Source organism: Leuresthes tenuis, unplaced genomic scaffold (genome assembly GCF_036924035.1).
Source record: "Leuresthes tenuis unplaced genomic scaffold, fLeuTen1.0.hap1 SCAF_14, whole genome shotgun sequence".
Taxonomy (NCBI): Eukaryota; Metazoa; Chordata; class Actinopteri; order Atheriniformes; family Atherinopsidae; genus Leuresthes; species Leuresthes tenuis.
Window position 1 is genome coordinate 6,833,423 of NW_027325368.1, and position 13,548 is coordinate 6,846,970.

Consider the following 13,548-nt stretch of genomic DNA (forward strand, 5'->3'; position numbering starts at 1 on the left):
TTTTGCTGCTGTAGCTCATTCTGGTTTAGCCAGCTGAGACCCAGTTTTTGCTTAGGTTTGGTTCTTGTGTATTTGGAGCTGCAGCAGACTAAGACCAGGCAATATCAGCTGCATTCACACTGACTTTGGATCATGTTTGCTGACCTGAACTGGCTCAAGTACACCGCTCCGAGTGTAAGTGCTGAAACTTTTCATTCTCACCGTGCATACTTCTGGTCGTCTGGTATTCTAATCAGTAGAAGTCTAATAAATCTTTACAACCTGCTTGCCACTTTCTTGAGAGGTTTTCCATACATTGTACAATTTTTTAAGTAGACCTGCTGCACTATTGATAATTAGTTATTATTTAGTACCAAAACAGCGTTCGTCCACCCCAAGAAAACACTCTTAGTCCAGTTTGAAACTGCAAAAAAAAAACAAAAAAAAAACTGTTGTTTACTGAAATTCTACCTGCAACAAACCCCATTTACAATGAAATAAGAAAAACTTAATTAGAATGACTTATTTATTGCAAACAACCCATGTGTGATTTTTTAAGAAGAAAGAAATTGAGTTTAAATTAGGAGTCCCTCAAAGATCCAAACTGGGTCCTCATTTTTTTATTTTTTTTTTTAAAGCTTTTCCACCTTTTCCATGACTGTGTATTATGGAATAAAACCGTGGAAGAAGGAAGAAGTGCAGGGTGCATTTAATATTCAATAATCATTAACTCACACCGACGAATATCAAAGTAACCACAGTGACAGATAGACAGTGATAAAAATTCCAATTTATTTAAAAATACAAAATGAAAATCAAATCTATTTCCAATATGCTCATCTCCAAACATAATCTTTGTCACGTACAAAGTGAATATTATTTCAAAGACCATATGATAATGGTGACTTGTGCTATAACTGTGCTCAAGGTTGACAATCATTGATTAGCAAACAGAAAACATAAATTAAGACAGAAAAAGCAGCAACACTGCTGTTGCAGGTAGGGGGAATTCACTGCTATGTGAAATTAACTCACATTGTACCATAAATCGTCTTGTGTCACCCTTTCTGCCCCTCAGTGGTGCCTTCTGTGTGGCTGGTTTCATTTTAATGGCCTCTTCTTTTTCAGTTGTGTACTGCAAACGATTAAAAAGCATAAAAATATATATAAATAAATATATATGAGGCAACACAACCGAAGAGAAGCTTTAAATTCCTCGACGTCTCCAGATTTAAGCTTAAGTGCGAGAACCCTTGGTATCACTGAGGTAGAACACATTGCTGCGCTGTCGTTTATTGGTTTTGGTCGGCAGAATCTGACATTTCTCACATCCCATCAGTAATAATTCAGAGCTTTAAAGGCAATGGAAATCTGAAGTACAGCATGTTAGAGATAAGCCAATAAATTTAATGAAATATTTACATTCAGGTTCAGTTTAATTTAGTTTATAACTGATTTTCAATGGAAGATGACCTCATATTATTCATTAGATAAAATAATGTCTAAATCACGAGTTTTCTATGTTCAGTTGTGAATCAAATATTGGCTAATGACATAAACAAATCACTGCATTGTTTTTATTTACATTCTTTTTTTGGGGAATGGGGTTGTATATCTTGCATTAGCCATTCCGGAAACTAAATAACCTAAACACACCAGGCATCCATCTTTTGCCAGGGCCAGCTGCACAACTCACAGCTTTAAGGGACGTTATGATCCTGAACAAAGTTTTCCAGGCTCTCCCGTTTGCCCACACTCCGTCAGTTTTATGGGATTCAACCTGGATTTTCGTTTAATCCTGCTGACAGACAGAGAAACACATGGCTCTGTCCTTAGGGGATTAATTACAGTAAAGTGAAGCTAGTGATCAATCTGAGTATCTGTGAAAGTCACTCAAAAGCACAACACACAGTAATTAAAGAGCAAACGTGCTCACTGTCCGAGCCTCTAATGCTCTTGGGTTGGGTTAAAGTGGCAGGAAAACGTGGCAAGATCAGTCAATTCTGTCCTTCAGTCTCAGGCTGTAAAGGTTTGGGCACACGTCAATTATTTATTTAATCAGAACAGCCTGGCGCACGTTCGTTACTTTAGACAATGACGACAGGAAAGTCGTGTCTTTATTGTGCACTTCGCCCATGCTTTCACTTTACATGCAGCCGAATATGCAGTTTCAAAATGCTCATCTGGTTAAAAGTCTTACCACAGACCTCACAGCTGAAGGCCTGCTCTGGGATTTTCTCACACTGGTGCTCTTGAAACATACTGAAACTATCAAAGCTTTGACCACAACTCGAGCATATGTAACTGTTCTGTCCTGTGGAGTTCTCGCCACAGTTGTTCTCATGACTGCCCGAGGCGGCCATATTGAACTCACACACGCCTCCGTTATGAGTCCTTTCATCCGTTGTGCTGTAATCATTCACGTCCACCTCGTGTGTAATGAGTTGATCGTATGGTGCGGGTGCATCAGAGCTTGTGGACTGAATCCCAATGATTGAATACTGATCCTCCTTTTCTTTGTTGTCTATAAAAACCAGATCCTTGGCCGGTGACGTGTAGCCCTGCTGCTCGCTGGCTGCAGCAGGAGCTGGACTCAGGTGATACTTGACATCTTGTAAAAGTACGCAGACAGTTGGGTCAGAAGTATCACTACTCTTCTCGACTGCAGATGTCCACAGCTTACTTTGATCTGTGCCAGCATCAGCCCCTATCTGACTCTGAGGGTGATAACCCTCTCCATTGGGTTCCTGTTTTACCAAGACCGTTTCCTCTGTCAGCATCTCACTGTACGCAGGCCCAGGGAACTGCTCCTCTACAGCTGCTGGTCCGTTATGGGGTTCCACAAAGTTCTCCAAAAGCTGATTATCAGGCACCGTGAACATCAGGTGATGCGTCTCCAGCATGTCTGCGCTCTCCCCTTTTTAGAATAAGAAAAAGCAACATCATTAAAAAAGCAAGCATTTTTAAAACATTTTGTGCTTTCATATCCAACAGAGCAGCTTCACTCCAAATATGGATCAATGGTACCAACTTAGGGTGCCCGATCCTCTAAAGGGGGCCATCTAAGATCATAAGGGGTGCGCGACGGTTCAGATCAAATTTAGTAGACAATCAAAAGTCGGTGTGAGGATTAAAGCGGTTTCACACAGAGGTTTATTGGTTAGGTGCTTATGGAGCTGTAGGAAATTAAATCATTCTTAAAAGAGCGCATCTATAACTGTGTACTAACAGCTATGGATGCATTTTTGATTGAAACAGCATTCGTAAAGAGAAAGTGGAAAGTCCCACTTCAAGCACAAAGCTGGAAAAGTGTCAAAATGAGAGCCACAGCAATTTTCAATGCAGCAGAAACAATCCTGTGAAACCTTATGTGCAGTCTCCTTTTCCCATTACTGACCGCGACTCATCAAAGGAATCATAAGTGCCTGATCTAACCAGCCCTGAAGATGTGGAAAACCTCGTCTGTGAAGACGAGCTCAGATGATTCAGTGTCAAAGAAATATTTCACAGAGCATATATAGAGAGCCTTCTTTCAGATTATTCCACCACTCGGCTCTCTCACGCTTGAGGTCGGCCTTCAGCTTCTTGTAACCATGAAAACAAAAAGCAGGCATCTTTTTCTGCTCAACTCTTACCGTTTCTGTGCGTCCTCATGTGGCTTTTGAGGCTGCTCTTCTGATTGAAGCACCTCCCACAGATGTGGCAGCCGTACGGCTTCTCCCCGGTGTGAATTCGGAGATGTCTTTCAAGGTGTCCGGCTCGCTCGAACACCTTTCCGCAGTACGAGCAGATGAAGCATTTCTTAGGTCTGATCACCTGATAGGACCGGCTCCTCCTCTGACGGTGGTGATTCATCGAGGCCTCCGTCATACCGTGGAAGCCGGCTTCACGTGATCTGATAAGCGAGTCTGAGGATCCGTAGGGTGCTTGGGAGACTGTGCTGTTTTTCAGTTCCCCGTAAGGTTTTCCTTGGAAAGAAAAGGTGGTACAAGAAGCTTCTACTGGTGGCTGGAGTAGCTGTGTTATAACAGGGAAGGAGGTCATGTTCTGCGAAGAGCTGCTGAGAAATTCTGCGCCGCTCAACTCTGCGTTGTTTTGTAATCTGGACATCCACAGCGAGCCGTCCCGCTCCAGCGCTGCAAAGTTGTCACTGAGGTTGTCAGATCTGTCCGTGGTTTGCTTGTGCCGCCCATGAAGCAGTGGTGGTGTTTTACTCTCCTCTGCGGGCTCAGATTTGACCTGCACAGGCGTGGGCAGAACCTCCTCATTCTGTGGTAAGCCGTCCTCGGTCTTGACCTGGTTCGCTTCCTCAGCGGGATGCTCATCAACACATGGATTCCCCTCAGGAAGCTGCCTCTGATGGTCCACTGCGATCTCACCTGGTCTGGACTGAATGCCTGTTTAAAGAGGGAGGATACGTTTGTCATCGACATATAAAGTCAAAACTATTTGAGTTTTCCACATGTATTCCCAAACCTCTCAGCTGGCTTACATCCCTGCCTGGTGATGATCAAACTAAATGAAGCCAAGGTCAAAGTCATGTGCTGCACCCCAGCAGGCATGTTTAGAAAATGTACCGTCACTCTGATCCATCGTAAAACTCTTCTTCACAGTTGATTAAATCAAAATAAAACTAATGCTTCTTAGTTTGATCATTTATTAATCATCTATGTACCTGAGCAAAAATGTGAGAACGTGTAGCTTTTCTTTATCTTACTCTGAGGTTTATGTACGGTTGATCTGTAAAAAGTAGAAATTAAATGACATCACCTTGTGCTGCAGGGAAAGGAGAACAGCATTTTTAGGCATTTTTGGATGTTCTACAGTGCTAAATGTTAACTGATAACAACAACAGTCTCAAGCTGAAGCCCAGCTCTGGCAGCATTAGCAAACTAAGCTACTGAGATCATCCTCATTAAAGCACACGATGAAAACACCTTCTGCAGCGATATGTTGTTCCCAGCACTGCTGTAACATTCACTGAAATCCTGTTCTTACCACTTACAGCTCTGCTTTAGCTGGATCTCCTCAGCTGTCAAAACGGCATCCCTTCAACTTGATCTTAGCTTTGCAACACTCCCAGAGAGTTCTGACCTCAAACATCAAATTCTGAGTCAAACTGACCCTCTTGTGTAGGATCATCACTGGTGATGAGAGCTGGGTCTGTGGCTACGACCCAGAGGCCAAACTCTGTCCGGTAGGAGCTCAATAAAGAACATATTTGTCACCTTCTTTAGCAGCCAATGGGCTGTGCAATGTGAATTTGTCATGCAAGTTCAGGCTGTCAACGCTCAGTTCTACTGTGCAGAGACGTCTCACAGAAACGGTGCAGAGCAAACGCCTGAAATGTGGCGCCCGTCATTCTGCAACCCACTAACAGTGCATTGGAAACAAAGTTGCTCTCGAACTGCTTTACTCGACAGATTTGGTTCCCTGTGACATTTTCAGCAAAATGAAAATCAATGTGAAGGGCTGCTGTTTTGACACAAAAGCAGAACTGGAAGTGGCGACTGACTGACTTCCAGGAAGCATTCGAAGCGTGGCAGGAGCACCAGGAGCCTGCAGAACGCACGCTGTCCTCACCCAGACCAGCTCTGGGTTTCTGCTTCGTATCTGAGGTGTTACAACACACCTCTGTAACCATGACACTTACAACATTTAGAAAGACGAGTGGAAACATTTTGGATCTGACATCACACGTGTAAAATCCTGGATATAACCAGTGCCGTTTGCTGTGCACAGAATGAACAGAACCACATTCACATCGGACTGTGTGGGCTGCATTTGAATGATTTCTTACAGATGAATCAGGAGACGTTTGAAAGATTTCCCTTTTTGTTTCCTTATATTCAGTTTGAACACGGGAGAGCTGTCATGAGCAGGGAGGCATCAGAATTTCAGTGGTTTTACTTTCCTGCACACTTCAACACACCGAAGCTTATTGCCATCCTGTTGTTGCAAAAACAAAAGATTATGGAATACAGCCAAAAGTCTTACAGAGTATTTAAAAAGCAGCTTCACAGCTACGTGCACGTTCTTCCCACCGGGGCATTTTAGAGTCTTCTCCTGGTGCAGCAGCGGGTTTATAAAAGGCCGGTTCTTCTCACATGTCAGAGAAACTAACTGAGCCATCATCGGGGCACTTTAAACCCACCATCTTCCCAGTTACTCTCAAACCACGCTGTTTTTCAGAGGAATGTCACAGCCACAGACTTCCAGCTGAGAACTGAGCCAAGCCAGACGACAGAAACAACACTCCAAGGAAGACAGCTGCGACAGCTTACTGCTCTGCATATCTGGGCTATTTTAAATGCGATTCGATGTCAAAGGGACGGCCCAGTCCCCAGTCTTCCAGTCAAATATATATACAGTATGCTGGCAGAGAGCCGGTGACCCCGGGAATCCAAGGTTGGTCACCCACAAATGTGGAAGCCACCAGATCCGTCCCTGCTGAAGCAAATCACTCAGTTCCCACCGGGCAGCTCAAAGCCAGATGTCCTGACCCCCCCCACCCCCCTCTCAAAGACTTCCTGCCACACACTGGTTTTATTTTCATCGCTGCATCACTTCTTCAGGAACTTCTTATTTAACCGCTTATGTACATTCAAAAAGCTCAAAAAGTATCCAAACCACCAAGCATAGACAAGGAAGTCTGACTTACTCCTTCTGTGAATCTTCATGTGCTCCGTCAGGCTGCACTTCTGATTGAACCGCCGCCCACATATCTCGCAGCAGTATGGTTTCTCGCCAGTATGAATCCTTTTATGCCTCTCGAGATGTCCGGCGCGTTCAAAACATTTGCTGCAGTATGGACAGATGAAGCCTTTTTTGAACAGCAGCCTCTTCACAGTCCTCCTCCGTACGGCGTTTCTGTACTGACTGAAACCGAGCGGCCCACGGCTGAACGGGCTCTGCTGAAACCCACCAGAGCCGCTGCAGGACGCGGCCGGCCCGCCGCCCAAAGATGAGCCGGGAAGACCCGGCAGGGAGTTGTGCCCTAAAGTTAAATAATCTGAGCTGCTGCACTCAGTGTCGTTTTGCGGCGCTGACGTCCACCGCCCACCTTCGTACCGGGACAGGTCCTCTCCCGGCTGGTCAGGCTGTCTCCTGGCCTCCTCGCTTCCTTCCTCTAAGGGTTCACATTTCACGTGCACTCCGGGTAACGACAGGCTGCTGGGGCTCTCCTCAGTGTGCACCTGCAGGTTCCTCTCGTCACCAGCAGCACTCTGACTTTCTGTGGAAAGATAACAACAACCTCTGAGTCTTAGTGATACCTCTGAGTGATAAATAACAGCTTCTGTGATCCCAAATTGAGGACATTAAACGCTGATTGTTGTGTACTTTCACTTCAGACTCTTCCATAATTCAGTTTTTATTAATGTCTAATCAGTGGAGCACAAAAGCTGCGTTTTCAGGACTTCTTGGAGCCTCGAAGGCAGTCACAGCTAAGTAGCTTCCCACTTTTTGGCCACTTGACAACAGCTGAAGCTTTTATTCTTGTGGCTTGCAGTCACAGTTTCGCATGATTCTTCAAAAACCTTTTGGGAGTTGCAATGTTTTTAAGGCTCCTGTAGATCCCAGTAAACATATAAATACACACCAATCAGCCACCACATTAAAACCACCTGCATAATCCCAGATCAGCTCCGACCGATCACCCCCAGAGACTCAGGGCCTCTGGACTTACACTGTGGTATCTGGCGCCAGGATGCTGGCAGCAGATCCTTTGGGTTCTGTGGGTTGTGGGGTGGGTCCTCTGTGGACTGAGCTCATTCCAGAACATCCCACAGATGCTTATTCAGATTGGGATCCTTGGGAATTTATTGGGTCATTCTTTAAATGTTTTGCAGTGATGGAGTACACTGTTCCTGATGGGGGTGTTTGTGTCAAAATAAGATGTCTGTGTATATTCTAAGACCTCCAGAACACAGTGCTTACACATGAACTTCTATCTAAACACTTAGATCGAGGTAACATCTACAGTACTCATGCACATCTTTCACAACAGGATGCACATGAACAAAGGTATGTGGAAACAAGGGGCCCCATTCCAGATTTCATGTTGAGGCATTTAAACAGGGCACTGAACAAAGTCATGATAAGAGCGATCAGTTGAAATACAGGCCTGGTAAGACCTGGGCACAGGAAAAAAGACGGCACACATTTGTTTTATTTTGCCACGCTATGGGAACACTGCATGTTTTAAAAGTTGGATTAAACTTACTAGATACTGTGTGACTGTGAACACACAAAAGGACACGAATCAACTTCCTCCAGGAGGTTAAAACATGAAGGAGAACAGCGCCCGAGTGACCCTCACGATAGCATCTGGGGTCCTAATGTTCGTCCTGAGGATGAACTTTGGTCAGCAGGGAATAAAATGGTTTTATCCCTATATCCTTGGCTCGGTGTGGGGACAGTTATGATGCGGGTTGAGACCATGAATTACAGCCTTTGACATTTATGAGGATTAGTTCCACTTCAAAACTGAACAGTTTTGGATCAACTCGCTGTGTTTATGTTATAATTGGTGCTTACATTCCAGCCAACGACACTGATAGCGGAACTTTACACCAAAAAAATATGACGGCTGTACAGGACTCTGCTTTGCAGGACATGGTTCGGGTTTCTTTCCTCATGGCTCAGAGTTCTATGTACTGTCGCTGTGTTGATTCGGGGCTCCGCAGCCCTGCGACGCCGTCAGTCAACTTGTGTAATTCCACTCCTAAAACAATTTGTAATCTCCACTGTGGAGCAAGTCAGTTAATAAATAAGATTACTCCCACTCAGTGGATACTTTCATGTCACAGGTGGAACATCCAGAGAAGTGGTGTAGCTGTGAATCGTATCATTTAAAATCGTATTTATTGCACTTGTTGGATTCATTTTCTTTTGGTTCTCATTTTATTTTCATTCATCATATCATTTTACTAGTTTATTCTACTAGTTTTATTGTTTTTTTTAATCATAATCGGGGGAGAATGATGGAAAAGGTTTTAATTTTGTGATGAGTTCACTACTTTATGGTGTGAGCTGAAACAAAGAGTCTGTCTGACCTTGTGTTCACTGAGATAAAAACAAGCTGTGCTGGTGATGGGAAATGCATCCGACTGCAGCTGTGCTCGGGACACAATGCTCTCCTAATCAGGGACACCCTCCATCTTTGTCTTTTACACATTTACTCGTTCATAAAGCTGTTTTTGAGGCCAAAACCTCGCTTGTGAACAACTCTGACCATCACAAAATGTTACTTTAACATCTGTAACTGCAACTTCTGCAAGCAACTCGTCACAAACAAACAAGCAAGTTTTTAACCAAGATACATGCACCCAGTCACGGATATTCTTAACCAAGGAATTAAAAGAAAAACACACATTAACCACGTTACTCCTCCTGCGTTTGGCTCAACAGCTACTTAGACTTTAGGCACGCATTTTTTCATTTGTGAGGTCTTTTCTAAAATCAGATAATCAGAGACTGTGTGTGTTAGAAGGTGAGGTCCAGCTCACCATCTCTGCCGCGGTGGTCGGGGCGCAGGGTCCCCGCCTGCTGCGCTGCTCTCAGCTCGTTGTGCAGCACCTCGACGCTGCTCTTCAGCTTCTTGATCTCATCTTCACGCTGACACACTTCCAGCCGCAGCACCACCATGCCATCCTCCACAACTTTGGAGATTTCTGCCACGGCGGCTTTGGACAAGGCATCGATCACGGAGGCGATCTGAGCGTGCAGCGCGACGCCGCTCAACATTATCGTGAAGCCTCCAAGTCAGAAGGAAGGCTGAAGTTTAGAGGCGAGAAAAGTAAACCAACCGCCCGGCGTGAGGCCGCGAGCTGGCGGACACAGGCCGGAGCAGGAGCCGCTGACCTGTTGTCAGACTACGGCTTTTTCGTCTTCTCTGCGTTGGATTTTATGCGTGCTCCTTTCAGCTAGCAACAGCTAGTTGACTACACTACATTTATAAACAAAGAAAGCTCCCGTTTAAAGGAAATGATGACAGAAAATACCGTAAAACCTGTGAGAAAAGTGCAGCTTCCGCCGTTGTGTTTTCCATCAAAGGTAGAATGCATCAGCTATGGGAATAGCACTAAACTACCGTTACTCTAACAGCCAATCCCTAAACGCCCTAGGATCCCAACCACCAATCACAGCTGAGCATCGCTCCTGTTTTGTTCTAGTCGTTGATCCAATCTAGCACATACCTTTTCTTTTTTTTTGTCATCAACCACTGAAAAACACAACAAATAAATCCAATAGGCTCCTTCACTATTTTTTTTTTCTAAACAAATATCGCTATAAATTAAAAAGACCAAACCTTCTTATAAAACCACATAAAATATGAATGAGGATAAAACTAGACAACGATGTATGTTTACATAGTTTAAGGGAATTTTAACACTGACTATCTTAAAAGATTTTATGCAATTTCAAATGGTTTTAAAAGCAGAATACACTAACATACACTCTTAACTAAAGTAAGCAGCAACAATTAAACTCTTTTTTTCCATTGTGACAATTCCCACAAGCGCATTTAATTGATTATTTACCGTACACAGGCCATTTAACACATCACACTGTTAAATATTGTATATTAGTTTGGAGAATGTTATTAGCCTTACATCCATTACGATACTTTTGCAAACTGGCATGTTTCAGACATTGTGTATTTTCAAAAAGCATATACACACAGTGAATGCAACTGGACAATCATTAATTTACCTTTTTCCATTACACTTTTTAAGTAAATACAACTCAACAACAATTACGCACTCCGTATAACAGCATCGCAAGTAAGGAAATGATGGTGCACAGAAACTCCGGAGGAGACATGGCATTGAAGTAGAAGCCTTCAAGGCAAAATGTGCAATGGAAACATACCTTGAAAACAAAACTCTTCAAACAGATTAAAATAAAGTGCAATTACGAACCATAAAAATCAATCAGAAAAAAAAACATCACTGATCAACTAAACCATTTTTACATAATAAGCTGAAAGAAAACTGCTTGTAATTCATGAAAATCCAACAAGACAAATACACATATCACATGTCGCAGCATACGGACAAAGCTGTCCTTAAAACATACAGTTGGTGCTGCTTTAAGCTTTCGCTTTCTGTTTCTTCCTATTTTGTTGTGTATAGGAATATATGCCACTATTATTTTATTTTTATTCTACTTTACTACAAGAGAAGCCATTCAGAGTTTCATTGTACTATATTTACATTTTACACAGTATCCCATATTTTTTTTCTTAAAAGTGTTGGAGATTAATAATCCTTCTTACAGGACAAAAAACTGTAAAATAGCTTTCCCAGTATTCTTTGTAGCTTCGGCAACTGATAAGTCATAAGCTGAGTTACCCTCAGCAGCGTTGGACACAAACATGATGCCGTTCAGCTGGAACTGGCAAGAAAAAGGTTGGTGCAAATGTTCAAACTCTTTGTGCCTGACTGAGAGCAAATGTATCTGAGTGCTATCTTCCCTGCAGATGAATCTCTTGATGTATTTTGAGGTTTCCCAGCACGGTGAAGCTTTTACCGCACTGCCTACAGCTGTATGGCTTCAGCCCGCTGTGGAAGCGCTCGTGTCTCAGGCAGTTGTCCTGCCTCGAAAACATCTTGCCGCAGATTACACAGCTGAACGGCCTCTCTCCCGTGTGCACGCTCTGGTGTGTTTTCAGCCGGGTCTTCTGGGTGAAAGACTTCCCGCATTCGAGGCACCTGAAAGGTTTGAGGGTTTGATGGGAAGACTTGTGCTCCTCCAGCTGAGACAAACGAGGGAAACCCTTGTTGCACACAGAGCAGATGAAGAGCTTCTGATTTGGCCTCCACATACTCATTTGCCTTTTTGCTCTAAAGCTGAACCTCTGTGCATGAGGCTGGGCTGCTGGTGGCTCGACCACTTGTGAAGCAGACTGCATGCACTCATCCTGAATGACTGCAGGGTGTGAATCATGCCTTAACTGTTCATTATGGAAATATCCCGAAGGAGTAGTTCCCATGCACGTAGGCCGCATTGTCACCTCTACTTTTATTGGTGCAGTTAAGCAATCATTTGATATTGCCGCCGTTGTGGCTGATAAAGAATTAAAGGAACTTTCTCTGTCTCTGCAAGCAGAATACTCCTCAACACGAAAGGGAAAAACCTGTGCATGCTGCTGCATTTCTGCACAGTTTTCTTCAAACATGCCACAAGCAGCGGAAGGCCAGACAGAGTCATCTGGCCCTCCGGCATCTGCCGTCGCTGTGCAGTCTATTGTTTTGATGGTGGAGAGTTCACCTACAGGCTCTTGTTTCACCATGTTATGGCTCTCCTCTGCTCTATCCTGAGGCTCACAGAGTGAATCCACAGGATTCGGTTCAGGAAACACTGCAACTGCTTCCCAATCTTCTTTTTTATCTGGAACAAAAGACATAATATGAACATATACATTTGACAAAAGCAGGAAAATACTAGACCAATGTAACTCCCTCAACTATTACTTTATTTAATGTAAGGTGCTGATGTGTAGAAAAATTTGATGTTACTTATTCTAATGGAAAGAGTTCCTTACTAACTCGGTATAGGCAACACTTTTGACTTCTGATCTTATTACCTCTTATTACCGCATTTTAAATGGGATTCCCTCAGCAGTCGTCGGTTTCTCCTTTTCACATGGGTTTAACTAATGCTTTTCTTGTCTTATCTGACAAATGCCTCTTTTTTTCATGAGAAATATCAACACAAGCAAACTGGGGATGTCCTCAAGGATTGTAGGAAATTAATGGTTTTATGTCACCTTATTTCCTAATAGATTAATCGGTTGAGCAATTGAGGAGAAAAATATGTGTGGAAAAGATGTGGGGGGAAAAAATAGAAAGAGTCTCTCTTTCCAAATGTCCTGCTTCCCAGGATACCCGTCACATCATTTTCTAAACTGTGTTAAACAAAAACACAAAGCAAATGTCCTATGATGTGTGTGAATATCTAAGTTGTGCTGGAATTATCAGTTCATACATTTGCCGAATTCAAAAGGAGATGATCACAAGTCCTTTCACGGAGTTAACATATTGTAAACAGTCAGAAGACTTTTTTATCGGGAAGTAAATGATGAAGTTCAGTGTTTTTGAATGAAGTACGGTTGACTTCTCACCTCTCCGCTGCATCGGAGTCCCTGCTGTCGTTAGAGCCTGTTTCTCGTCTGTAAGACGGCTTGCAGCAGCCTCTTGAGCTTTGCATAGTTCGGCCTCCATCATCTCCAGACTTCTCCGCAGCTCCTGGATCTCAGTGTCCCTCCGACGCACCTCCAGGCGCAGAACCACACACCCTTCCTCCGCCAGTTTAGTAATTTCTGCCACGGCAGCTTTCGCCAGCACGTCCATGATGGCAGCGACCTGCGTCCCGAAAGCAGAGGGGGGAGGCATGTCGCCGAAATAGTTCAAGACCTCAGCACAGATTAAAAATTAAGTTTAGCTTTTTTTTTTTTTTTTTTAACAGATGTAGCCTCTGTGGAAAGACGAAGAACCCTTCTAACTGTTTTCTTTTTGTTTACTTCCGGAAAAATATGAAGGCGGATGTGACGTAAATGATGAT

General features: G+C 43.6%; 3 protein-coding genes across 4 annotated transcripts in view; 1 reads left to right on the top strand and 2 right to left on the bottom strand.

Moving 5' to 3' along the window:
• The window catches only part of LOC140268724 (SLAM family member 5-like), a 101,870-nt gene that overhangs the window by 63,783 nt on the left and 24,539 nt on the right, over positions 1-13,548 (top strand). The gene's annotated exons all lie outside the window — the stretch shown is intronic.
• On the bottom strand, positions 754-10,057 carry LOC140269223 (uncharacterized). The gene is made up of 4 exons (XM_072364249.1): positions 9,489-10,057; positions 6,641-7,213; positions 3,615-4,376; positions 754-2,896 (listed from the first exon to the last, which is right to left on the bottom strand). The coding sequence occupies exons 1-4, from the start codon at positions 9,724-9,726 to the stop codon at positions 2,121-2,123; spliced, it is 2,349 nt and encodes a 782-aa protein (XP_072220350.1). The 5' UTR covers positions 9,727-10,057; the 3' UTR covers positions 754-2,120.
• LOC140268618 (uncharacterized) lies at positions 10,625-13,506 on the bottom strand. Its single transcript, XM_072363550.1, has 2 exons — positions 13,109-13,506; positions 10,625-12,375 (listed from the first exon to the last, which is right to left on the bottom strand). The coding sequence occupies exons 1-2, from the start codon at positions 13,377-13,379 to the stop codon at positions 11,450-11,452; spliced, it is 1,197 nt and encodes a 398-aa protein (XP_072219651.1). The 5' UTR covers positions 13,380-13,506; the 3' UTR covers positions 10,625-11,449.